We start from the raw sequence: 27972 nt of genomic DNA, 5'->3' as shown, positions 1-27972 counted from the left end.
TTTTGATGACACGGCAAGGACTGGCCGCCTGGAACAAGATAAAAACGAGAGACCGATACTAGGAGAGGACTCGAAATCCGCCTTGCTGTCACGTCTGTCGCGGTCCGAATTAAGAAGGACAACCTGTATCAATTTTAATAAAGTTTATTGAGTGGTGAACAAAGTGGTGAGCGCTTCTTTCCCGCCGACTCCTTGGTCGATCCCCGAAACGACCCGCACAACATTTCTGGTGGCAACGGTGGGATCGTTTCGCAGCAACACCCAGTCATCTGGAAGGAACAAACGATCGAAATTCAATGCTCGTTTATATATTAAGTATTCGATCAGAGTCCTGTGCGATCTCTCCAGGACTCTATTGCTTTCAGGATGGTACGCGGTTGTTTGAATTTTTGTTATTTTTAGGAGAATGCATTCCTGAACATTTCACTGACGAAGTTCGTTCCTTGATCTGTCAGTACTGTCTCCGGTATTCCGAATTCGCATATTATTTTTGTGTTGAACTCTTTAGCAATCGTGCTTGCTTCCTGGTCTGATATCGGTATTGTTTTACTAAATTTTGTTAAGTCGTCTTGGAATGTTAGTAGGTATTTATTTCTTTTCATGGTGACCGTGAGTGGTCCTATGATGTCCAGGGTGGATTTTTGAAACGGTCTTTCTGCCGTGTCGGTCAATAGAGGCATTTTGGTTTTCTTGCTCAGTTTGTTTTTCTGGCAATATTCACATTTGGCGATGTATTCTTCCACATCTCGTATTAGTCCGTGCTAGTTGTGCATTAGTCGTATTCGATTTACGGTACGTGTTACGCCTTGATGTCCTCCGAGGGGGGGCATTATGATATTCGTACATTATTTGCTCCTTGTCTTCTTTGTTATATTCGCGTTCTTCCTTGTCGCGCTCGATGCTGTTTATCTGTGTGTCGGGCGCGATCGGGTTTCTGCTGAGCGCGTCAGCATTTGTATTGCCTTTACCGGCCTTGTGTACCTCGTACTCTTCTAATTTGAGCCTCCATTTGATTAATCGTGAACCAGGGTCTGTTATACTAAGTAGCCAGATCAATGGCTTGTGATCTGTAATTATTTGAAATTTTGTTCCATTGTCCCAGAGGGACGGTCGAAAGTATTTGACGGCCCATATGGCTAGCAATTCTTTCTCTGTTGTATTATAGTTTTGTTCCGCTTTATTCAGAATTCTGCTTGTTTATGCAATTGGTCGGTCTTGGCCTACTGGCCCTTGCGACAATACTGCTTCGATGACGTATCCGGATGCGTCTGTCGTTACTATAAATTGTTTAGTGAAGTCCGGGTAAGCTAGAACTGTGGTCGTTAACTTTTCTTTTAATGTTTCGAATGCGTTCTGTTGTTCTGCTGTCTAAGCGAATTTTTCATTTTTTTTTTTTTATTAGTTTCGTCAGTGGTTTCGCTATCTTCGAAAAATTTTCGATGAATCTTCTATAATAATCGGCTAATCCTATGAAGGATTGCACATCTTTTACCCGTTTTGGTATTGGAAAGTTTGCTACGGCCGTTATTTTCGCAGGATCCGGGATTATACCGTTTTCGGAGATAATGTGTCCTAAGTATGTCACCTCCTTTCTTAAAAACTCACATTTATTCGGTTGTAGTTTCAAATTGTAGTCTCTTAGTTTTTTGAATACTTCAATTAGTCTTTTGTTATGCTCTTTCAAATTTGGTCCATATATTACGATGTCATCTAGATAGATTAGGCATTTAAGGTCTTGTAATCCGGTTAGTACGGAATTCATAAGTCTCTGGAATGTTGCAGGCGCATTTTTTAATCCAAAAGGCATTCAATTAAATTCGTAGTGTCCGTAAGGTGTGGAAAATGCTGTTTTTTGTTTGTGTTCCTCATGCATGGGGATTTGATGGTATCCCGATGCTAAATCCAACGTTGTAAAGTATTTCGCGTTTCCTAGTTGGTCTAGTATGTCATGATATTCGGGAGCGGGAAAGAATCGCCAATTGTTAGGTCATTCAATTTCCGAAAATCCACAACTATTCGTAGTTTTCATTCTCCAGATGCGTTTAATTTCTTCGGTACTACTAGTAAGGGTGCGTTCCACTGACTCGTGCTGGGACGGATTATCTCGTCGTCCAGCATTTTCGCTATCTGTTTATTTACTTCTGCCTTGTGCTTCTCCAGTAATCTATACGGTCGGACATTCACCGGCGCGCTATCTGCTCGCGTATTTATTTCATGTGTTACTGCGTTAGTGTACGATAGGCAGTCGTTTTCTAGGTGGAAGATATCACGGAAATCTTCGCAAATCTGGTGCAAGGTTTTTTTTTCTTCTTTATTTAAATACTCGGTTCGCATTTGCTGTGCAATTTTTCTTTACGAGCTTGAATGGGCTCGTCGCTCGTTTCGTCACTTGACACCTCCATGGTATACATGTGTGCGGCGTCTTTTGTCTTTATCTCGTCCACCGTGACTAGCGGCGTTGTTATCTCCACGGATTCTCCCGTGGTATTTATCACACTTATTGGACATACGTTTTCTTCTGGTATGACCACACAATTTCCTATTGTTGTAGCCAGATCTACAACCAATAATAAAATAACAACCAATAATAAAAATAATAAAAGTAGTCCGCATGGCAACAAAATTAGGCCGCATGAATCTCGAAAAGTCTTTCAAAAGACGACACAAATGTGTGACCGCCGAAATTGCGACCAGTCTTTCGAAAGACCGCAGAAATGCATCACGCAAGAACATTGCGAAAAAGCCTATCAGCAAATTCCTAAATTTGATGATCAAACCGAGCGTAATATTGATTAATCAATATCACGCAATCGATCGACGCAATCGATCAGAATGCTGATCGGGCATCGATCAGACTATATAACCGGTTACACAAAGTGGAATCGGGAGAGTCAAGAGTCAAGAATCAAGCATAACGTGTCGTTCGGAATCGTTATTATAATTAGCGCGCAAGATATTACAAGAGCACGACGAAGTTCACGCGAGCCGTACTATCAGCGTCTCAGGTGACATATTCGGTCGTCGGCCGCCAGAGTAACGCGATACGCGCCGAGCTGCCCGCCGACGTTTAACCGTGTGTGAAAGAAATAAAATAAGCAATACTAAATCCAAGAAATTGTGCATTTATTAAATAAACCAAGTAAAATAAAGAAAGTGTGTTAGTGATTTCAAGAAGATTTCCTTTCATTCTTTTGATCCTGCTCGGAATCCCAACTCCTTAGGCTTAACGAACCCGACTATCTCTAATATTATCGTTGTAGCCCATCCGGGGTACAACATTTTGGTGGCAGCGGTGGGATAGTCAAAACCATTCCCAAGAACAACAACTTGAGAGGATCATCGTTAATCAAGCCAGCAGAATCAAACGAGTAAGCCCCGACGCATTGCATTACAGGCAGAAGAAAAAAATTTTTTCTTGAAAAAAAAAAAACAAGATAAGACCTGCAGTAATAGACATTACAAGCAGGCAGAAGAATCAAATTCCCGATAAGCCAAAAAGACCTATAGAAAACAGGCGGAAGGAAAAGGCCCCGTCAAAAAATAAGCCGCCCGAAATTGTGTCAAGTGTACAGTGCAACATTAGTAGAGTGCCGACCTACGACAATGAGTGTCCAGTGGCAGCGGAGCAACGACCAGAGAGTCCACGAGCACCGAGAATCAGCCAGCGCCGTGTACAACGATACCAGACAGCGAGGACGCTTCACTGACACGAACTACTACACGCAGCCAACTGACACGCCAGCACAAGCAGCGACCATGCGAGCGTATACGATCTATCTACTATTGTAAGTCCGAAAAATTATATTTTAAAAAGGCGAATATCCGCAGCGAAGGACAGCTTAGCAAATGCGACTTGGCCAAAAGCGCGGTCAATAAATAATCCCGTAAAATTTCCACATACTATCTCCGCGTTAAATACCGCGAGAAACGCGTTAAAAGAAATACGCGATAACGTGCGCCGCGTACTACGATACGATAGTGACGAAGACGTTCACGTAATAACCGAACGCGAATTTCCGTACGACGAAAAAGATTACAGCTTGCTCGAACCGAACGACACCGACTCTCACATTAACACACACGTACAAGCGCAAAAACACATACACATGAATTTACGAGACGGAAGCATATTTAATTCTTTCAACATATACCAATCGTTAATAAAGGAAATGGCTCATTCACCTGTCGAACAACAGAATGAAATCGACAACGAAATTTTGCAACTACGACATTCGGTCGAGAGACATGGACCACAAGAAAGTCGAACGAATCGCCGTGTCACAATCGACGCACCGCCCGATAACAGTCTCCTTCGAGAATTAATGGATGAAATACGCGATCTCCGTGTGCAAGTCAACGGATTAAGCCGGCAAACACAATTGCCTATGGGCGAACAAACGAGAATATCTCAGGATTTTCTGCCGCACCCGTTAGATCTAACCTACGGACGTTCGTATCAAGATATACGAAACCAGCCGGGAAATGCACTGACATTCCTCACACTGAAAGACGCGCGTAACATGATCCCAGAGATCGACGGTACGTCACGAGGACGCGTGTACGAATTTCTAAACGCAAGTACGTACGCGATAAAAAATATACATCCCACGGATGAACATTCTCTATTAGAAGCCATTCTTTGCACTAAATTCAAAGGCAAGGCCATGATGGATTTCCGTACGCGAGATATAATAAACTTCGAACAATTAAAACGAGAATTAGAAAAGGAATATTTGAGCAAACAAAGCACCGCACATTTGCAACTCGAATTTAACTCGCTCAAACAAAAACCAAACGAGAATGCACAAGAATTCGGCAGACGAACAGACAATATAGCCATGGAATTATACGAATCCATGGAAGAAGGAAAAAATCATACGGTCGAACAGCAACGCGCGATTTTAGAAAATATAAAAGAGCAGGCGCTCTACAATTACCAGAACGGTTTACAGGACGAAATCAAATTGATTGTACGATCGCAGCGATATCAAACAATACAGGAAGCAATCGCAGGAGCAACCGCGGAAGAAAAAACGCGAGGACCTAGCATGCGAACGCTAACCTATCGAAACCGGCCAGTATTTAAAGCGCATACACCTAGTCCGCGTTGTGAAAAATGCGGAAAAATCGGTCATTATGGACGCGATTGTAGGACTAGCCGTTTTTTTAAACAGATATACCCTGCCTAAGCCAGAAGGACCACGAATAAATACAATTGAAAAACAGTGTAGCTATTGCAAAAAGATATTTACGACACGAATGTTGGACATTAAATCGGACGGAAAATCGGAAAACAGCAAAAATTCCGGAAAAATTTTTTCGAATTCGCGAAGAGAAAATCCCGCGAAGAACTTTAAAAATAAAAAGAGCGAAACCGGCGAAGATAAATCGACCGTCCCGCGCCCCGCGTCAGAGTATCGCATGGCACACGTCAAGGGGATATCGCTCGTCAACACTGGATTAAATGCGATCACATTACCGATTGCAGAAGCCAAAGGTAGAAAAATTAATTTCTTGTTTGATACGGGAGCATCAGCAACAATAATAAAATTAAAACATGTTCTAGACCACATCCTAATCTATGAAGAGAAAACTAAACTAACAGGCATAACAGGACATGAAATAATAACATTGGGCAAAACACATGTTACGGTGCAACTGTCGCGAAAAAAGATACGACACCCCGTATACATAGTGCGAGATAATGCGCCAATGGAATACGATGCAATCTTAGGAGCAGATTTTATTTGGAAATACATAACTGCGTTCAATCCAAAAACAAATTCAGTACAATTTCAAAATACGAAATTCAGACTATACCCATACAGGCGCATAACTTTAGGGCCGCGCAGCGAAACAATCGTGCAAGTCACGACTAACCAAAACATAATTGGATTGACGAAACCAAAGGAAATGACCAGAGGAACCTGGAATTTTTATTGGATGTTGCCTAGTCGAACCGCGAAATTATACAGGCCCAATAAGTATAATAAATATTACGGAAGAAGAAAAAATCGTGCAGATACCACAAGTAATAATAGAAGAAATAAATATACAAGAAAAAATAACACAGGAATCTGTGAACGCAATGCAGACAACAAAAAATAAAGAGACAAAATTAATAGCTCGAGAAGAGCAAATAAACCTTGCGCACAGAACATTTAAATGAGGAAGAACGAAAATCTGTATTAAAATTATGTCACGAATATAATGACGTGTTCCATCTAGAAGGGGATACATTATCGTACACAACAAAGATTAAGCATGAGATATCAGTCACAGTTCATATCACGAATAGATTCATCACCAGTAAATGTACGACCTTATCGTTTACCGGAAAAACACAAAGACGAGGTAAATAAACAAATTCAAGAAATGTTGAAACAAGAAATTATCAGACCGAGCGTCAGCCAATGGAACGCACCACTATTAGTCGTGCCCAAAAAGACAGACGCGTCAGGAAAAACAAAATTACGAATTGTAATAGACTTCAGAAAATTAAATGATCTCACAATCGGAGATTCATTCCCGTTGCCCAATATAACGGATATACTTGATCAGCTGGGCAACGCGAAATACTTTACGACACTGGATCTCGCATCAGGTTACCACCAGATATCAATGACGCAGCGAGATAAAAATAAAACGGCATTCTCTACACCACACGGTCACTATGAATTTAATAGAATGCCATTTGGTTTAAAAAACGCACCTGCAACCTTCCAACGACTAATGAATTCAATTTTAACAGGGTTGCAAGGAATTAAATGTCTAGTGTATCTTGACGATATTGTAATATACGGTCCTTATAGAACATAATAAAAGATTAAAATTAGTTCTCCAAAGTTCTCCAAAGAGAGAACAATCTAAAGCTCCAACCGGACAAGTGCGAATTTTTAAGAAAAGAAGTAATTTATTTAGGACACATAATTACGGAAAATGGAATTTCGCCAGATCCATCAAAATTGCACGCCGTAAAAAATTTCCCTATGCCCAAAAAGGTAAAAGATGTGCAATCATTCATCGGATTATTATCGGATACTATCGAAAATTTATCGAAGATTTCTCACGAATAGCAAAACCTTTAACAAAACTCACAAAAAAAGGAGAGAAATTTGAGTGGACGGAAACACAGCAAAATGCATTTGACATGCTAAAAAATAAATTAACGACGGCACCGATATTAAAATATCCAGACTTCACGAGAGAATTTCTCCTAACCACGGATGCATCGGACTATGCAATAGGAGTCGTCTTATCGCAAGGCGCGGTAGGTCAAGACCAACCCGTCGCGTACGCCAGCCGTGTACTATCACGAGCAGAACAGAATTATAATATGACTGAAAAGGAATTACTCGCAATAGTATGGGCAGTAAAACATTTCAGACCTTATTTATACGGGACAAAATTTAAAATAATTACCGATCATAAACCGTTAATATGGTTATTTAATGTAACAGATCCCGGATCACGTTTAATCAGATGGAGATTAAAATTGGAAGAATTCGATTACGAAATAATACATAAAGCTGGGAAAGCAAACGCTAATGCTGACGCATTGAGCCGTAACGTAGCAGCAATAACAGAAGGGCAACAAACTGACGACGTCGCGTCAGAAAAACAATATAAAGAAGAAGAAAAGAAACAAATATTATACGAATACCACAATGCACCTATAGGAGAACACCAGGGCGTTGAACGAACAATAAAAACAATACGATTACACCACAACTGGCCAGGATTAAAAAGAGATGTTGAGCAATACATCTCAAAATGTGAATATTGCCAGAAAAATAAATTGCAACGACGCGCTAAAGCACCGTTAATGATAACAGATACGCCAACAAAACCATTTGAGAAATGCGCGTTAGATATCGTAGGACCATTGCCTGTAACGACGATGGGAAACAATATATATTAACATTTCAAGATAACTTAACAAAATTTAGCAAAGGAATACCAGTACAAAATCAAGAGACAACGACATAGCAAAAGAGTTAGTGACAAAAATCATTCTAGAATATGGAATTCCAGACAAAATCCTGACCGACCAAGGAACAAACTTTACTAGCGAATTATTTAAAAATACGTGCAAATTATTAAAAATACAAAAATTGCAAACGGCCTATCATCCAGAAACAAACGAAGCACTCGAAAGATCACATCGGACATTAACCGAATATTTACGACATTATATCAATAATGATCAGACAGACTGGGACGAATGGATACCGTATGCAATGTTCGCATATAATACGACACCGCACACCGCTACGAGATTCACGCCGTTCGAACTGGTATACGAGCACCAGACACCACTACCTACGGCCCTAACTAGCTCACCGAAATCATCGTACACATACGATGATTATGCGCAAGAACTCCGTGAAAGAATACGAGCTGCGAATCAGATAGCAAAGGAAAACGTAAAAGAAGAAAAACAAAAAGCGAAGGAAACCTACGACAGAAAAACAAAAATACGCACGTTTGAAATAGGAGATAAAGTCCTATTACACGACGAAACAGTTCGGCGAGGGAGATCGAAAAAACTAGACGCGTTATGGATCAGACCCTATACAATTTTAGAAAAATTAAGCGATTTAAACTATAAAATAAAAATGGGCCGCTGAACGATAAATGTGCACGCGAACCGAATTAAACCGTTCGTTGAAAATTAAGAGGAGATAAAAAAAAACACATAATACAAAATAATAAAGAAATGCATAGAACTATTACAAATACAGGAAAAATAACGTTATCAAGCAATTGCAAAATAGTCACATCAGACGCGATAATAAAATCAACAAACACTAATAAGGGAAAAGAAATAAAAACGTATTTACCAAAATATAACATTACACTACTAAACGAAACTTTCAAGATAAATAAGACAGAAAAAATTAAATTAAAAGTTATACAAGACGCAATAGACCTGACAGAATTAACAAAAAAATTAAATAACATGAAGAACGAAATAAACAATAACGAGATATCCCTCTTTTCACAAAAACACTTTGTATATCCTTTGTATCAATTAGCAGTTCGTTACTAATAATCATTGTTATCGCAACAATAATAATTGTCATAAGAAAGAAAAAACAAAATGAAATAATAACTCACGCAATGTAGATCGCGCCGTTAGAATAAGCGAAAGTATTCGATTCTAAGCAAACAATTATACCAAAAAATGTATCGGAAACAACAAAAAATTATGTAAAAAGCGAAAATTTCGTACCTCCGTTTTCTTTTACTAACAGGGGGGGATGTTGTAGCCAGATCTACAACCAATAATAAAATAACAACCAATAATAAAAATAATAAAAGTAGTCCGCATGGCAACAAAATTAGGCCGCATGAATCTCGAAAAGTCTTTCAAAAGACGACACAAATGTGTGACCGCCGAAATTGCGACCAGTCTTTCGAAAGACCGCAGAAATGCATCACGCGAGAACATTGCGAAAAAGCCTATCAGCAAATTCCTAAATTTGATGATCAAACCGAGCGTAATATTGATTAATCAATATCACGCAATCGATCGACGCAATCGATCAGAATGCTGATCGGGCATCGATCAGACTATATAACCGGTTACACAAAGTGGAATCGGGAGAGTCAAGAGTCAAGAATCAAGCATAACGTGTCGTTCGGAATCGTTATTATAATTAGCGCGCAAGATATTACAAGAGCACGACGAAGTTCACGCGAGCCGTACTATCAGCGTCTCAGGTGACATATTCGGTCGTCGGCCGCCAGAGTAACGCGATACGCGCCGAGCCGCCCGCCGACGTTTAACCGTGTGTGAAAGAAATAAAATAAGCAATACTAAATCCAAGAAATTGTGCATTTATTAAATAAACCAAGTAAAATAAAGAAAGTGTGTTAGTGATTTCAAGAAGATTTCCTTCCATTCTTTTGATCCTGCTCGGAATCCCAACTCCTTAGGCTTAACGAACCCGACTATCTCTAATATTATCGTTGTAGCCCATCCGGGGTACAACATTTTTGCGGTCTTTCGAAAGACTGGTCACAATTTCGGTGGTAACACATTTGTGTCGTCTTTCGAAAGACTTTTCGAGATTCATGCGGCCTAATTTTGTTGCCATGCGGACTACTTTTATTATTGGTTGTTATTTTATTATTGGTTGTAGATCTGGCTACAACACTATGAAAACTCCGGGTTTGGTTTCGACTGCATTTATTATTCCAATGCTATTTCGATCGGTTACTGCCTGAATTATGGTTTCACTGCGAGGCGTTAGCATGGTTTTCTTGTACGGATAGGGTTTGAAAATTGTGTTGCCAATACGGACTTGTTTTTTCCCGTGATCGCATTTCGTTTGCTGTTTATTCAAAAAGTCTAGTCCCAGTATCCCTTCATAATTTATTGGGAAGTCATCTCTTACCACATACATAGTGTGCCGTATCTCTCGGTCTCGTAACGTTATCGTTGCTCTTATCTTTCCGAGTGTGTGTATCTTGTGGCCCGTAACTCCGGTTAGGGCTAAACGCTCTTCGCGCATTAGTGTGTTTCCCTTTCGATTCCCTACTTTTATTAATGTTAGAGTGGCGCCTGTATTGAGGAGGAAACTTGTTTTTCCCTTTTTTGTCTCTCGCATCGACAGAGTAATCAAGTCTAACGTGGCGTTTGTGTGAGGCGTATTCACCTGTGTCACTTGATGCTCGCGTACGGTTATCTTTGTTCTCGGTTTCTCTTCTTCTTCGTCGTCGCCACTGCTTGTGAACGATAGGTCATCGCTCCCCCTTTGCTGCTTATTCTTTCTCATTATTACAGCGGTATTTATTTGTCGTCCTTTTGCACTATCCTGTCTCGTGCGTCTCGGCTGCCCCTTTCTCGGGCGGCCGTTCAGTGACCAGCATTCGTCGCGCTTATGGCCTGCCTTTTTGCAGTATGAGCAATATTTCTCGATATTATTTACGTTCGCTGGTCGTTCGGCTTGCGGTAGCGGATTTGTTTGTGTATCGGCTTGAACGACAGTCGCGCGCCAAATGTCCTAGCCTACCGCATTTGTGGCACTCCAATTTTTTATTGCGGTTTCTATACTGTTCTTGATTGCTTCTTGCTTTCTCGTTATTGTAAATTTTTGTAGGTTGGCTTTTAATTTTTCCTCGGCTGTCGCGCCCAGCATCGCGGCTGTTAAATTCGTATAATTCCTGGATCGTACTATTGTTTGTATCTCGTCACGTAATCCTAGTTGGAAATTTTCTAGGGCTAATTTCTGTATCATATCTAGGATTGGCTTTCGTTGCTCCGCAGTGAGCTCGCGCCCTTCTACCATAGATTGATAGAGTTCCATTATTAGTTTGTCAACGCGGAGTCCGTATTCTCGCGCGCTTTCTCCGGGTTTTTGGCGGATTATATTAAACTCTCGCTGAATGTGCGTGGTGCTACGCTTTGCCAAATAACACATCTCGATCTCGCGCTTCAGTTGCATGAACGTGCGTATATCTCTCGTTTGGAAATCGTGCATGGCTTTCCCTGTTAGTTTCGTGCACAAGATCGCTTTTAATAATGATTTTTCGTCGGCAGGATTTATTTCGCTCATCGCGTACGTGCTTGCGTTTAAAAATTTTTGAACCTGATTCTGCGATGATCCGTCCATCTCCGGAATCATATCGCGTGCTTCTTTTAGTTTTATAAACATATGTGCGAGGTCTCGCGAATTTCGGACATCGTCCCGTGTACGCCCGTATGTCATTTCTATCGGTTCGTCATTTTCTGCACTCCGATCGTAATTAACGACTTCTAGTTGACTTATGCGGCCCTGTAGTGCTCGCATGCCTTCTACCAACTCGACTAACATTGCATCTCGCGCGTCGTGCGAAGCTTCTGCCGGGTCAGATTTCCAGTGTGCCTGGCTTAAAGTGGCTCTCATCCTTCTTACTTCGTCGTCCAATTCTCTGTTTATTGCTTGTTGTTCTTCCGTGATCGGTTTTAACGGTGTGTCCGAGGGTTGATTTGCCATTTCCGCTGGATTTATGTTTCGTAAGGCGGTGTAAAATTCGATTGGATCGAACATGCTACTATCGTAAGACGTCAATGAAAATTCTCCGCGGCTAGGGTTACTTGCGTTCGTGCCGTTACTATGGTCAGATCTCGCGTCTGTTGGTTGTAATAGAGCGTTGTCGCGTCTCTCACTACTCGGTAGTAGGCTATTATTTATGTCGCTAAGCGAAAACACGCGTTCAATTACAATGTTCGGATGTAATTCCAGTTGGCTCGTCAGATTATCGTCAGAATAATAATTACTTAAATCGCGGCGTACGTTATCGCGCGGATCGCGTGAATTTTCCGTCTGCTCGGAGGGCTCGGGCTGAGCGCTCGGCTGGCTGACGCGCTATGTAGCCGCGACGTGTTTCTTTGGGCGGGAGTTTGGTTAACTCTCTCGTTCGACATCTACTTATACGCTTCTCTCGCTATCTAATGCGCTCGCCTTAGTTTTCTATAACTTACATTACGCTCGCAATTCGCATGTTTGTGGCGTAGCGCTGGCTGTTGCGGTAGGTCGCTGCTTCTCCGGTGTCACTGATATGCTCGGCGTTGTGGCTCTATCGGCTCTTTCTCGCCACAGGGATGTCGGCTTCTTTTCCGGCCTTTTCCTTGAATTTCGATCGTTTGTTCCTTCCAGATGACTGAGTGTTGCTGCGAAACGATTCCACCGTTGCCTTCTTACGTATAATTGTCTCATCTATAAATAGTCCATTATACCTTTTGGCCTCCTTTTTACATTCCATCATCTTCATAAGTATTCCTAAATCGCCCGGTTATATCAGTAACAGTCACATTTGGTAGATAAGCTAAATGGGATATCGTTATGTCCTAACTATAGGCTAGTATCACTGGATGTGATTTCGCTTTTTATCAATGTCCCAACAGATCTTGCGTTAAGAAGAGATGAAATTACATATCTAATCATACCAATATCCCGCAAAATGAATTTCTTCGTGCTGTCTCCCTTATTTTAGATTCAACTTTTTTTACATTCAACAATTCGTTTTACAAACAGATCTTTGGTAGTGCGCCTTTATCATCTGTAATCGCGAATATTGTAATGCAGGATCTTGAGGAGGCTGCTATTGCCAAAATTCCTATTGCTCTCCCGTTCTACGTCAGATATGTTGACGACATTCTATTAGTCTCGCTTCTTAACCTTTTTGAGGATATTTTACACAATTTTACACAATTCATATCATGACAGATTACAATTCACTATGAGATCGGGATTGATGACCGTATCAGCTTCCTTGCTAATAATTAAAGAGGGAAGGATTATTTTCGACTTGTACAAAAAACCAACTAATTCAGGTAGATACTTCAATTTTCACTTTTACCACCCGCTAACTCACAAAAGAGGCGTTGTTTTCGGAATAGTTGATAGAACAGTCTTTCTTTCCTATCCTGAATTCCACCAAGAATCTTATAAATTCGATTAATATTCTTCTGAACTCTTAACCTCTGCAATTTATTTTCACAACGATAAATAATCAAATTAAACATTTATCACATAGAAAATTGCAGAATTCAAATGTTGATTCCGTAGATATCATTAATAGTTCCGAAAATTACATTCCTCGCAGATAATTTTTCTTAGTTCCTTACGTCAAAATCTGAGAAATTTTCAATTATAACCAATAGATTCAATCTTCAACTAGCTTATTCAATATTAATTCCCTCAGCACATTTATCAAAACAGGCAAAGACACACTAGATCCAATGGCATGCCCTGAAGTAGTATATGAAATTAGTTGCAAAGATTGCGATGCGACTTATGTTGGCCAGACAAAAAGACTACTTAAAACAAAAATTAATGAGCCAAGATATTAACAAAGGCAACAGTTCTCTTTCGGTCATTTCAATACATAGAAGAGAATCGCGTCACGAGTTTAATTGGAATAATATTAAAATTTTGGATAAAAAACCATCCTGGAATAAAAGAATAGTTTTGGAAATAATTCATATTAAAAAATCTCATGACCTAAATAAGCAAAGTGACACGGATCTTTTACCTAATTGTTACTTCTCTATCCTCAATTTACTATCCTTTTCCCACAAACTTCCTCCCTCCTAACATTATATCCCCTCCTTATTATACTCAGTTTTTATTTTGTACAAGGTTGATCTTATTCCTACACAGACTTTCAGTATTTAACTGCATTTATTGATTGTTATATTATATCATATTATAATTTCCGATTATTCAACTTGCGCCACTGGCTGTCTCCAAGGTATTTTATTTTGCTTGACTTAATTCTAGTCATCTTTATTATCACATTCTGTTTTTAATACGTTATTGCCATCCATGTTCGGTTACTTTTCGATGTTGATCAACTTTGATTAGTTTTTCCTTTTTTTTACTTATTTATTTATTTTTACTTATTTATTTTACTATTTAGGACCAACTTTCGATTTTTTAATTGTGTGTCGCATGGTGTCAAACATGGTATCTTTACTTGCAGATTCGCCACGATACACTCATAAATGCTCCGACGCAATATCGATCTCAACAACAATTTATCGGACCGCGAGGCAAAGATTTTTCCGACTCTTGTCACCATCGATGACTCCGCCATATGCTGCATAACTTTTGTTTTTATACAATTTTAACACATAACCATGTTTCTTAACATCGCTTTATATAATTTTCACCTATGGAATATACCTAGTTAGATAATTAATGTGCGAAACTTTTTTCTTTTTTTTTTTGACGCGTATCGTTTAGGATTATTATGTTTGTAAGTCTTGTTTTTCGACCAATTTCAATTTTTATCACTGAAGATGACCTAATATAAGATCGAAACGACGTTTGTTTATTAAATTCGTTTATTAATGTTGTTTATTAGATTCTTATATTAAATTTATGTATTTATTTTCATTAATTATATACGAAAGTTTTTGACACATATTGATTTTCGCTTTTATGCTCCTGATCTTTTATTTATAAACTTTAATTCATTCATTCACTTAACTTTATTGATCCCCTCAGGGTTACAATCTGTATACAGGCAAAATACAATCTCGCACGCTCTTACATAACTTATCTTATTCTAAAACTTAACCTATTTATAATCTAGTCTGATACTCTAAGCCGCTCTACTCGCTCGCATTCTCCATCCCACCTATCCCTCTCTCTCCCTTTCTCTATCTCGCCGCTAGGGACTTCCATTTCCTTTAACAAACTCCTTTTCCTCTTACTTCAACTTACATCTCTCTTCCTCTCATTCACTCTCTCATTCTCTCTCTCTCTCTCTCTCTCTCTCTCTCTCTCTCTCTCTCTCTCTCTCTCTCTCTCTCTCTCTCTCTCTCTCTCTCTCTCTTGCTGCCTTTACTACCCTCTCCCTTACATGAGCCGCCTGTCCCCCATTTCTCTGCAATATCCCAAATATTTAAACTCCTTCACTTCCGCTATCTTCTTCCTTCTCCACCTCTAATCCGCCTTGGTCATTCTTTCTCCCCCTCTCTAAATCTCACCACCTTCGTCTTCCACATTTAATTCTAACCCCTTTCTTTCCAAATAATCCTCTAGCCTCTCTAACTTTTCATAGTCCCTTCTGCCAACAACACGATATCATCTGCATACGCTAGAGAATATATTCTCCTTTTCCCCCAGTGACATCCCTCCTCACCTAATCCTTTCCTCCTCCAAATTTGCCGGCAATAAATTAAATAGCATTGGACTCAATGGACATCCCTGCCTTATCCCCTTTACCGTCCAAAACACTTTCCCCACTTCTCTTTCTACCCTTACTCTGCTCCTCATCTCCCTCATCATCTCCTCCACTTTTTCCGTTAAACTCCCCTTATCCCTCTTTCTCTCATAGCCCTAAACACCCCCCTGTCCGAATCAAATGCCGCTCTCAGGTCTACAAATAATGCCACTATTTTCCTCTTTCTTTTTCCTATCTGCCTATTTATCAAATAATTTAGTACATATATATCTATCGTCGACATCCCCTTTTTAAAATCCATTTCGGCTGTCAAATCCTTCTCCTCTATCTCTTCCCTTTCCGCCAATGCTGTTGCGTATATTTTGTATAATGATGGCATTATCGTAATCCCCCTGTAGTCCCCTACTACCTCCCCTTGTCCTTTTTTCCAAATTGGCACTACTATTCCTTCCTTTCAACTCTTCGGCCATTCTTCCCCTTCCATATCCTATTACATATCCACCATACCCAATCCTCCATCTCTCTTTTACTATATTTCTATACTTCCCCTGGTACTTTATCTATACTTATCGCTTTTCCATTCTTCTTTATTATTTTATAGATTTCTCCTCTCTCTAGTTCCCTTTCTTCTTTCTACCTTTCTTCGTCCCTTCCCTGCACTACTCTCCCCTCACTCCTCCTAACAGACTCTTAAAATATTCTTTCCATTCTTCCATCTCTATACTCCTGTTAATTCTTTTCCATCTCTTCTGTTGTAGCCAGGTCTACAACCAATAATAAAAGTAGTCCGCATGGCAACAAAATTAGGTCGCATGAACCTCGAAAAGTCTTTCGAAAGATGACACAAATGTGTGACCGCCGAAATTGCGACCAGTCTTTCGAAAGACCACAGAAATGCATCGCGAGAACATTGCGAAAAAGCCTATCAGCAAATTCCTAAATTTGATGATCAAATCGAGCGTAATATTGATTAATCAATATCACGCAACCGATCGACGCAATCGATCAGAATGCTGACCAGGCATCGATCAGACTATATAACCGGTTACACAAGGCGGAATAGATAGAGTCGGGAAACAATCAAACATACCGTGTCGTTCGGAATCGTCATTATAATTATCGCGCAAGATATTACACAGCGAAGTTCACGCGAGCCGTACTATCAACGTCTCAGGTGACATACTCGGTCGACGGCCGCCAGAGTAACGCGATACGCGCCCGTCGACGTTTAACCGTGTGTGAAAGAAATAAAATAAGTAATACTAAATCCAAGAAATTGTGCAATTGTTAAATAAATCAAGTAACATAAAGAAAGTGTGTTAGTGATTTCAAGAAGATTTCCTTCCATTCGTTTGATCCTGCTCGGAGTCCCAACTCCTTAGGCTTAACGAACCCGACTATCTCTAAAAATTAACGTTGTAGCCCATCCGGGGTACAACACTTCCTTTCTCTGTTCACCATCTCCCACTTGTCTTTCCGTTTTTTGCCTCCTCTGCTTCCCTCTCCGTCTCTTTTTTCTTTTTCCTATCACATAACTCCTCTTTCTTCATCCTCCTATACACTATCCCTTCTTCCTCTTCTTTCCTCCACTTCCTTAGCGCCTCTTACTACCCTTTTCCTCTCTATATATTCATCATCCCACCATCCTTTTCTTTTCTTATTATTCCTATTACTTCCTCCTTCTATATTTTCTAGTGATCTTACCTTAGTCTCCAAAAACCCTATTACCTCTTTCACTCTTCCCTCCCTCCATTCCACTCCTCCTAACTCTCTTCTAAATTGTTTCCTTCCCTCCTCACCTCATATACCCTTATACATACTTTTCTCCTTGTCTTCTCTATTCCTCTTTCTCCCTCTTCTCCCTTTTAGCCTTATTATTAGCGGATGATGATTCGAGTCTATAAAGTCCTTTACCTCCAAACTTTCCACTTCTTTCCTTATCTCTTCCTCTACTAATATATAATCAATCACCGACTCTCCTCTTCCCCCGATATACGTCCAGTATCCCTCCTCATCCCCCTTTACCCCATCATTCAGAATTGACCAGCCCCTTTCTCTAATCCATTCCATTAATCTCCTTCCTTCCTTATTTAACCTTATCCTTCGATTTCCTTTTTGTCTCTTCCTCTTCTTCCTTCACCCATTCCTTCAACAATTCTCCCTCCTCACCCGTTCTCGCATTAAAATCCCTCTCAATTATTGTTCTCATTCCTTCCTCCTTTCCCTCCACCCATTCACCCAACTCCACTAATTTCCTCTCCATGTCCCCATTCACATAAATCCCTATTACCTTGTAGCTGCCCTTTCCATATCTTATCTTATCTTGTTATTATTCCTTCTCTTTCTTATGGCTCTCCTCTTTTTCCTCCATTCTCCTTCCTGATTTCCAAAACCATGCTCCCCATCGCTCTTCCTTTCTTACTCCTTCTCCTCGCCGCTTTCATCTTCTACACATATCCATCTGGTAGCATCTTTAACATCTTCTTTCATCCCTTCTCTTCAGTCCACGTTTCAATTAACACTATAACCTCTCATTTCTCTAATTTCTTTCAAAAGCTTCTGTTCTTATTTTCTAGATCCGCCACATTCCAAAAATCTATTCTTATATCCTCCTCCCCGTCTATCTTACTCCTTTCATCCCTATTTTCGCTCTCCCTTACATCTTTATCCTTTATCATTCTCCTCCTCTCTACCTCCTCTGTTCTCAACTGTCCGATCTCCTTCCTCCCCACCTGATTCTCTTCCTTATCCCCTCCCACCTCTTCTAGTCCCCCTCCCCTGCACTCCCGCTATCTCTTCCCCCTTTTTTTATCTCCTAATTCCTTCTCCACTCCCCAACTCCTTCCTCTCCCATCTACCAGCTCTTCCTTCTCCTCATTCCATCTTCACCAAATACCTTCTATTCATATCCCCCTTCCCCCATCCTCACCTTTTTTCCCTTCCATTCTTTCTTTATCATAATTTGCCTCAATTTCCATCTTTTCTTCCCATGTCAAATCTTCCTCTATCTAGACGTCATCCCCTTTCAGTTTCTATTTATCCTTCACAATCCTTCTTTTCACAATCCTTCTTTCCTCATTTTCCAACTTCACTATTACCCTCTCCTCTTTTTTTCTCCTATCTGCTCCTTTGTATCTCTTTCACCTTCACCACTCCCCCTACCTTCTTCAATATATCCTCTATTTTCTCTCTTATCCCCTTTTCTCCTTCTTTCACTCTTTTCATTATATATTTCATTATTATGATATTTCTCTTCCTCCTGTCTCCCTTTTCTTTCTCTTACTTCCTTTCTAGTTTCTTAATTCTTTCCTTCCATTCTTCTACTTCATTATCCCTCTTTCCTCTTCCTTCCTCCTCACCATCTATTCCCCCATTATTTCCTACTCTCATTCTTACCTCCAGCCTTTCTAGCTTTTCTTCCATTTTTTCAATTCTTCCTCTCATCTCCTCCTCCTCCCTTATCCATTTCTCCACTCTCTCTTTTAACTCCTCTCTCATCTTCTCGACCTCTAACCTAATCACCTCCCTTTGTCCATTTGCCATTTTCTTTATCTCCTCTCTCATCCCTTCTTATTCCCTCTCTCATCTTTTCTGTTAATTTTTTGAAACCTCCAATCATCCCTTCCTTCCCTTCCCCTTTCACCAGTGATCTTATAATCTTTTTACTTTTTTGAAAAATCTCCTCTTCTTTCTCCTCAAATGAATCCTCCCCCAACAATTTCCTCTTCCTCTTCGCCTGCTCTTTCACGCTATTTTTTATACTATTGTATCGCTCTCGTCTCGATCTTTGCATAGTTTCCTGTCATAGCCCATCCTATGATCTCTAGCGATACTGTCGCCCCCGTCTCTCACTTTTCACTCTATTCCTTTCTACCTCTTTACCTTTTCTATGCTCTACTTCGCTATACCAGCTCTTCCCTCCATATCTCTCGCCCCTGTATTTCCTTCTCTAACCTGAAACTCTCTATCTCTTTTCCCTCTCTCTTCTCCCTGCTGCGCTGCCCTTCCTCCAATCCCTTACCCTTCTCGCCACTCCCTCTTCCTCTCTCTTCACTCTCACTTTCTCTTCACTCTCTCTCATTCTATCAATCTCTTTTTCACGTTTCACTCTCTCTTCGCACTTGTCATCTAACCGACCGGAAACGGAAGTCCTCTATATATTATAAATATAAATTTTAATATTTTTATATCCTTACAACTCACTTTTTTATCAATACTGATTAAATTCAGTTAATGACTCTATACATTAATTAGTAACATACATTTATTCATTATTAATTAATTTTATATTAAATCTATTTGTTTCTGAAAAGTAATATTTATATAATCAAAGCAAAGAATAAATAGCGTATTTTATAAAATACAATAAAAATGTATATACTTGTTTTAATATTTATTAATCAATAATATTTACATTTATTTATTAATAATAATATTTATTAATAAATTATTATTTCTTATTAAACATATATTAAATATATATTTGTTTATATATTTGAGAAATTTATCTACATAGATTTTTTCGCATAATAATTACGAGTTTTCACGACTGGTTCGTGGTCGGACCCCGCCGTGACGCACACCCTCCCTTCTTATTTGTAGATTTTTAAAAATAATATTTACTTTAAACTGGTTTTTCTCAAACATGCTTAATACAGGAAAATAAGATAATACAATATCAGTGAGAGTATAATATAGTACAGTAAATGTTTGTATGAGTTTTAATGCGATCCGGATACACCAAGTTTTTGTATGTCTAGTTAGTTTACGATTGCTTTATATTTAAAAATATCACTTTATTTAAAATATACACCAGAATGCGCGGTGGAAGGCATATATTGTGCAATGTTGAAACTATTTTGAAATTTTAGTACTTATTAGTTAGAAAAAAATAGGTATAATGAAATCTTATTATTATATAAAGCATCAAAATCTTTATAATATATAAGATCTTATATATATATTAGGTCTTATATATATTAGGTCTTATTGTTTGAAACTTTGAAATTCTATCATTTGGATTTTATTTTTTAAGAATTGTTGTATAATAATTTACATAACTTGATGTTAATTATTGATATCAAATCTGTTATACAAATGATATACATGAAATTATTTAAGTAATATAACACTTACAAGGGGAGAGCGCGGACTTAGGATCACCGATTTTGAAAAGGCTTATATATGTTAAAGTACTCTATTAGAAGAGTACTTAAGCAAAAGGATAGGCCGTCGTACTCAGCTGTTTGAGAAAAACCGGTTTAAAGTTTATAGCGTTTCTTATATACGGCCGCGTTAAACCCATTGTCGTCAAGATCGGGTAGCTCGGACGCTCAGCCCTGTACTACCAATAGAGAGAAGCCTGAGAGTCATGGACGCGTTTTAACTGTACTCATATTCACGTAGGTAATGTGCGTTTGCGTGATTCTCTTCCATGTTAGACGCAAGAGTGATAAAGATGGACAGTATCCATATCGTCCGTCTTTATCACTCTTGCGTCTAGCACGAAAGAGAACCACAAAAACGTGCACATTATCTACGCGAATAAGGATATAGCTAAAACGCGTCCATGACCACTCTTAGGCTTCTCTCTGTTACCAATCTGTCGACCCGAGTTTGATTCCTCTCTATTATACTTTTTTTTTAATCTAGAAAATATTTATTTATTATGTTATTATGTTAAATATGTATTATATTATTATGTAAAATAAAATTAATTTAATCAACAATTGTTTTTATTTAAAATTTTCACTTTTAACTTCAATTAATAATTTAATGAACCTAATTTTTATTCAATTAGCAATCTTATTATTTTACATGTTCTGTCCAATATAAAACTAATAAAATGTTACTTTTAACATAGTTGAATAGAGTATATTTTAATTAAATTTTAAAATGGTTAATTTAATAAAGAATTTATATGAAAAATAAATGCGAAAGATATTGTGCCAAAACTTTTATTCATCTTCATCACTATTATTAATATTTGCAGTTCGATTATTCCTTATTAAATTAACCATTTTAAAATTTAATTAAAATATACTATATTAAACTATGTTAAAAGTGGCATTTTATTAGTTTTATATCGGACAGAACATGTAAAATAATAAAATTGTTAATTGAATAAAAATTAGGTTCGGTAAATTATTAATTGAAGTTAAAAGTGAAAATTTTAAATAAAAACAATTGTTAATTAAATTAATTTTATTTTACATAGTAATATAATACACATTTAACATAATAATATAATAAATAAATATTTTCTAGATTAAAAAAAAAGTATTGTCGCGTTCGCGGCGTTACTTCCCGTGATCGCGATACTCGGCGGAGCGCTTTCGGAAAGGAAGAACACTGTTTTAGAAAAAACTCGCTCTTTATTAAACCAACGGTACAGAAACGCGTCCGGCCACCGCGGAATCTGGCCGTCAAATCTGTAAAACAGTCGGAGAACAACGCGTTGCCAAGGGCCGATCCTCTATTCAAACTCTTATCGATTGATATTGATTATTTTTTAGCAGCGCCCAACGGAATACCGCACGGCCGCAACACTGCCACCTCTTCATAAAATTGTCATCCCGACAATTCTTCCTCTTTCAAGAACTTCATCTTGGAAAAGACTTCTGGGCTCCTGGCGACTTCCTGCCCTACCCTGGGCTGCTGCCTCAGGTTACCGGGCGCCGCTACTTCCAATCCCAGTCTTCTCTACTCTTCAGAAGAATCTTGTTCTTGAAATTTTCGCGCGTTTCACTCTTGACTCTTCGTCTTGAGCTTTGCGCACTTCTCTCTTCCATTTTTCAGGCAAAGTGGGGATAATCGTCGTGGACCCTTACGTCTTTCAAAAAGACACACTAAGCCCCTGCCTCGGCATTCGCCCATCGTCCCCCGGAAAAATCACGACTCGGAAAACCGGGGGCGAGGCAGACTTCTTTTCAGTTTGAAGCACGAGCTTGAAGATCTTGCTTGGTGCTCAGGCTCGAGGATCTCCCCACGACGCTTCTCACGACGGAAGGAAGCTTAAAAAAAGATAAAACAGAACACAGTAACTCAAAACAATTAACAAGAAATAAAAGTAATGTCGAAATTGGAAAACCGGGCCCCGAAAACCTCTTCTTAGAATTCTTCCCTTTCTCTATACGGAGCTAACCTGTCGGCATGCACAACCTTGCTTTTCAGACCACCTGAACGAGAAATACAGAAAACTACATCACTAATTTTCTTAATTATCTCAAAAGGCCCCTCCCAATCGTTCTGTAGTTTGGGAGACCTACCTTTCTTACGATGAGGATTAAATAATCAAACATTCTGTCCTTCCTCAAAAACGGGATGCTTCTATTACAGTTTGCATCCCTATTCGTGAAAAGAAATCCGCGTCCAACATACAATCCTCTCCAATATCGGCAACGAAAATCGGTAACTCTAAATTAAATCTCCCTAACTTTATCTTAGCAAACATTTTAAAACTGATCGGGACTCTTTCTCCCGTAGGATATCTCAAATTTTCTTCCTTTGCTGAAAAACGCTTCCCTTTTCTCCCTATAAATTTACTACTCACCAAGGTCACATCGGAGCCCGTATCCAATTTAAAAAAACAGTCTCTCCCATTAAGAGAGCCTTGGAAAACAAAATTTCCTGATTTTTCACACCCTCTCTCAAAACGCCTACAAACACCCGGGGCATTTCTTCCATTTGTCGAGCCCGCCCCAGAAAGTTCGACAAAACCTATTTTCCCTGCTGTGAAACAGAAAGTGATGGACACTCGGAACGGAAGTGCCCTTGTTTTCCACACTGCCAACATTCCTTTTTCTCTTGAATTTTAAAATTCTTCTTTTTCTTAAAATTTAAACCCCTCGTTCCACAAGATTCTACTTTGAATCCGTTTAAATCAGGATTGCTCTTATAATTCGAGCAATCTTTAACCTCTTTAAAATCAAAATTTCTCCGCTCTTTTAAACAATTCTCCTTAATAATTTTAATAGCCAAAGCTCTTTCTACCGCGGCCCTCAAAGATGTTAATCCTTTTAGCTGCAATGTCTGTTTAATATTCACATCAGACAATGCAATTACAAATTGAGAACAAGCAATTTTGTCACGAACTCCGGGAGAACATTCAGGATAAGCTAATCGAGATAAACGCTCGATATCCGAGCCTAATGCAGCTAAATCTTCTCCGAATCTCTGTTTTCGATTCGTAAATTGATAATAATAATTTTGCGAGGATAAATTTTCTCCAAAACGTAGCTCTAAACGCGCGACCAAATTTTCAAATTGAGAGTTCTCAAAATCCGTGCCCCCTTCCAAAATCGCACGCGCTTTTCCTCGGAGACATAACGCTAATACGACAGCCTTCTCCGCGTTTCCCAAATTATTCGCCCGCGCAAATAAATTAAACTGCGTAAGATATTCGCGCAACGGAACACTACCGTCATAAGTATCGGGCTTAAGTTTCAAGTCGGAACTAAAATTTGAAAAAGGAAATGACTGACCTGATATCGGACGTTGCGAAATCTCTTCCTGCGGACCGGGCATTGAAAATGTTTCCATCTCTCGACGAGCGCGCTCCTCCCTCAGAGAGCGAAGTTCCTCCAGCGTTAAGCGAAGAATCTCCTCCAAGTTCGGAGACGCCTCCGACCCTTCTGCTCGAGTACAAGCCCTTTTTCTCGCAGAGATCACTCTCCGACCTTTCGCCTCTTCCTGTCCAGTCCTCGTCTCTTCTGTTTGTCACTCCGCCATTATCTCACACACACACACACACACACACACACACGAATCGAAAAATTCGATCCCGGACGAGCCCCCAAAATTGTCGCGTTCGCGGCGTTACTTCCCGAGATCGCGATACTCGGCGGAGCGCTTTCGGAAAGGAAGAACACTGTTAAAAGAAAAGTTCGCTCTTTATTAAACAAACGGTACAACGATACAGAAACGCGTCCGGCCACCGCGGAATCTGGCCGTCAAATCTGTATAATAGTCGGAGAACGAAGCGTTGCCAAGGGTCGATCCTCTATTCAAACTCTTATCGATTGATATTGATTAATTTCAGCAGCGCCGAACGGAACACCGCACGGCCGCAGCAGTATAATAGGCAGTGTTTAGAATAGGAATTCAAATTGAAATTGCCATTGTTTCTGTATTTGTCTCGCGGATCGCCCATTATATGTCCGAGCTAAGTATACATCACGCCTACCTGGCATGGAGTATACGCGGTAAACACATGCTCTGTGGAATTCGCGGCGCGGCTTACCTCTACGATCGAAATTAGAACAAGTGAACATTGTTCGTCACATACGACTCGCGTTCGCTTCTCGTTCCCGATCATTAGAAGATCTCTAGATCTTTAAGAACGGATCTTTAATCATTCTCCGTTTCATCTTTGCCTTTACCGTCTCCTTGTATCCGGAGAATTCGTTATCGCTGCCGCATCTGCCATAAGAAGTGGAATGACCTCGTATGAAGTGTACACGAAAGCCGACTAAAACCATAATTCGAAGTGAATTATTGCTCATAAGAAGATTTCTGTGGTGTACAATGTGCGAACCGCATTGTACTTCCATAGCCGAAATTAGTGACAGCCATACCGCTTTCCTCGACATCATTGTATGCGTAGTGAATAAATAACATTTTAATAATTAAAAACGAAATTGTTCGATACACGACCTTCCTGCCTTGATACACAACTTCTTCATGTAAGGTGGAACTACCCACCCGCGAACAGGCAGGCATCGAACTCGGGGCGACAGATTGGTAGTACAGAGCCGAGTGCCCGATCTTGGCGACAATGAGCTTAACGCGACCGGTATATACTAGTAAGAAACGGTATAAACCTTAAACTGATTTTTCTCGGAAACAGCTGAATATTCCATTTTTTTGCTTAAGTACTCTTCTAGTAGAGTACTTTAACATATATAAGGTTAAAATTCTCAAAATCGGTGATCCCAAGTCCGCGCCCTTCCCTTGTTAGATTGTATACATATTATTTTAATTGAGTCAGGTAATGCAATTTTATGATATTATTTTAAAAAGAAAATTAGAGCTACTGTCATTTGACTTTTAGAATAAGAAGGCTTTAATGGGAGATATAAAGATATGTATCATGGATTTTATTTTTTTAAAAAAAAATGTATATTAAACTTTGAGATGATGTAAGTATAACTTGGCGCCATTTTTTTTATATCAAATCTTTCATACTAATAATACTTATTGTTAGAGTTGAGTATTACATTACAAATTATTTAAACATTAGACATAAGATTACGTAATTTTGTAATACTACTTGAATTAAAATGGAGAAATTTTTGAATGCAAAGATATGTATCGAGTTTTATTCTTTATACTCAAACAATCAAGAAAGAATGAATTATAAAGGGAAGATCCCGTTAGCGCACAGCACACATCCATATATAAATATCAACCGCTGCTTAGGAATTTTCCAATGGATCACCAATCAGAAAATTTTATATTTAATTGGCCAATCAGCGTTGTGTGCTATCGGATCCCTATTATTATAAATATTGATACTTGATTTATGATTTATAAAATAAGTTTTGATCTACAATAGGTATAGTAAACTTTAAGCCATAAGAAATTGACCAATCACAATCAAATGTAAAGAGAATAATTGACTATGATTAGTTAATTTTTTATGATTTAAAGCTTATACATCCATTATTATAGACTGACTAGGGACTAACACTATACATATGTTTATTGAAAGTTCCATTTGTACTGCAATCAATCTGATGAAAGCGTGAATCTTTTTCATGCTTTAAGCTGGATGCACAATGAAAAACAGAAGCAACAGGAACAGGAAATAGGGAACAAGCAATAGATTTCGAAACAGAAATGTCTTCGATATCCTTCACCTCTTCTGATTGATCGAAGTCTGTTGTCTGTTGTTATTCCCTGTTTCTGTTTCTTGTACCTTTGTGTCTCAGGCTTTAGAACGCGATTATTAATAATAATTATATTATTATTAATAATAATTATATTATTATTTCTAAAACCAGCGGCATACGATGCTTTTTTTCTTGCTGGTTTGCTAACTAGATTTACGTACTTGCTGATCTCTTGCCTTTTAATTGATATATCCTTTTAAATCTAAAAAAATATACCAAGAACTCAGTAAGTACGCGAATTCAGCCAACAAACCAGCGGGAAAAAAAGCATCGTGTGCCGCTGGCTTAAAACGCGAAAACCATTTATACTAAAGTTTTTAGTGCAACAAGAGTACAAATCTTAAATAGTGATAATATAACACAGTTGTGACACTATACAAATAACAGTGACAAAAAATCATAGAGATAGTACTATTATAATATATTCAACTTTCATTTATTTTGAAAATGGAGACACAGTGAGACGTAAATAATAATCATATAACATTATTTCTTCATAATATTAAAAATCTTTCATATATTTTAATATATCTTAATTTATTTTTTCAGATTTCAGACTTTGAAAAAATGATGCTGGAAGATTATGAGGATAATGATCTTTTTCCCGATGTCTCCGCCACCGCTGTCTCCACCATAGCCGCGGTCGTTACTATGCCTGCATCCGCTCCTGTTACCGTCGCTACCACCGCCGTAATCAGCACGACTCCCACAATAGGTGCCTCTCTCTCTCCCTCCCTTGCATCCCATTCTGTTGCCAGTCATAGATTCTAATATTCTCTATGATTTTGTCCATCATTAAACAACATGGGACTTAAAGAGTCGCTTTGATGGATCCCTGATGATATTGTTATTTCATCGATTAATTCATTTGCAATTTTTATGTGTGTTTTATCTTGGTATATATCGCCTAGGTTTTTTTAGTTCCTATGGTACCTTCCTTCCTTCTAGTATTGAGAGTACATTTTGCAGCTTGCGGGAGCGTCCCGTTTGACCACGTTAATATTGATCACAGTCCCAATTGACCACGTTGCGATTGGCCACGTTGCGATTGATCACGTTGCAATTGACCACCGTCCCGATTGATCACCGTCCCGATTGACCACCGTCCAGATTGATTATTTTGAAATTGATCATACTCAATGTGTTGTTGTTATCATTGCAATTAATAGTACTTTTTACTTTATATCAAATAATGTATAGTCTACTCTAATACGCAGGATATTTGTTTTCTCTTAACTCTGCTAAATCTTACATGTTGCAGTAATAATTAACCTCAAATCTTGGTAATATATAATATAAAGAAGAATTAGTTTTAGAGTTAGTTTAGAAGTTATGAAATATATCAGATACTGTATAATTGTATAACTATATATATTTATACGAAATGCTGAATATA

General features: G+C 38.8%; 2 protein-coding genes across 2 annotated transcripts in view; one reads left to right on the top strand and one right to left on the bottom strand.

Annotated features, from left to right (window-relative positions):
• Positions 1 to 27859, top strand: part of Syt20 (synaptotagmin 20) — a 238264-nt gene extending 210405 nt beyond the window's left edge. Inside the window, exon 10 of the mRNA XM_089073016.1 lies at positions 27126 to 27859. Within this exon, the coding sequence (XP_088929142.1) occupies positions 27126 to 27347 (222 nt within the window). The 3' untranslated portion in view covers positions 27348 to 27859. The remainder of the gene's footprint in view (positions 1 to 27125) is intronic.
• On the bottom strand, positions 23172 to 24225 carry LOC148937439 (uncharacterized). The gene has a single exon (XM_089073098.1). It carries the CDS (start codon positions 24223 to 24225, stop codon positions 23404 to 23406), a length of 822 nt encoding a protein of 273 aa, XP_088929224.1. The 3' UTR covers positions 23172 to 23403.
• Positions 27860 to 27972: the final 113 nt, after the last annotated feature.

The sequence above is a fragment of the Pogonomyrmex barbatus genome, unplaced genomic scaffold (genome assembly GCF_055798465.1).
Source record: "Pogonomyrmex barbatus isolate J1 unplaced genomic scaffold, ASM5579846v1 scaffold14, whole genome shotgun sequence".
Taxonomy (NCBI): Eukaryota; Metazoa; Arthropoda; class Insecta; order Hymenoptera; family Formicidae; genus Pogonomyrmex; species Pogonomyrmex barbatus.
Note: the sequence above shows the minus strand (reverse complement) of the source record. Positions and strands in the feature narration are given on the sequence as shown.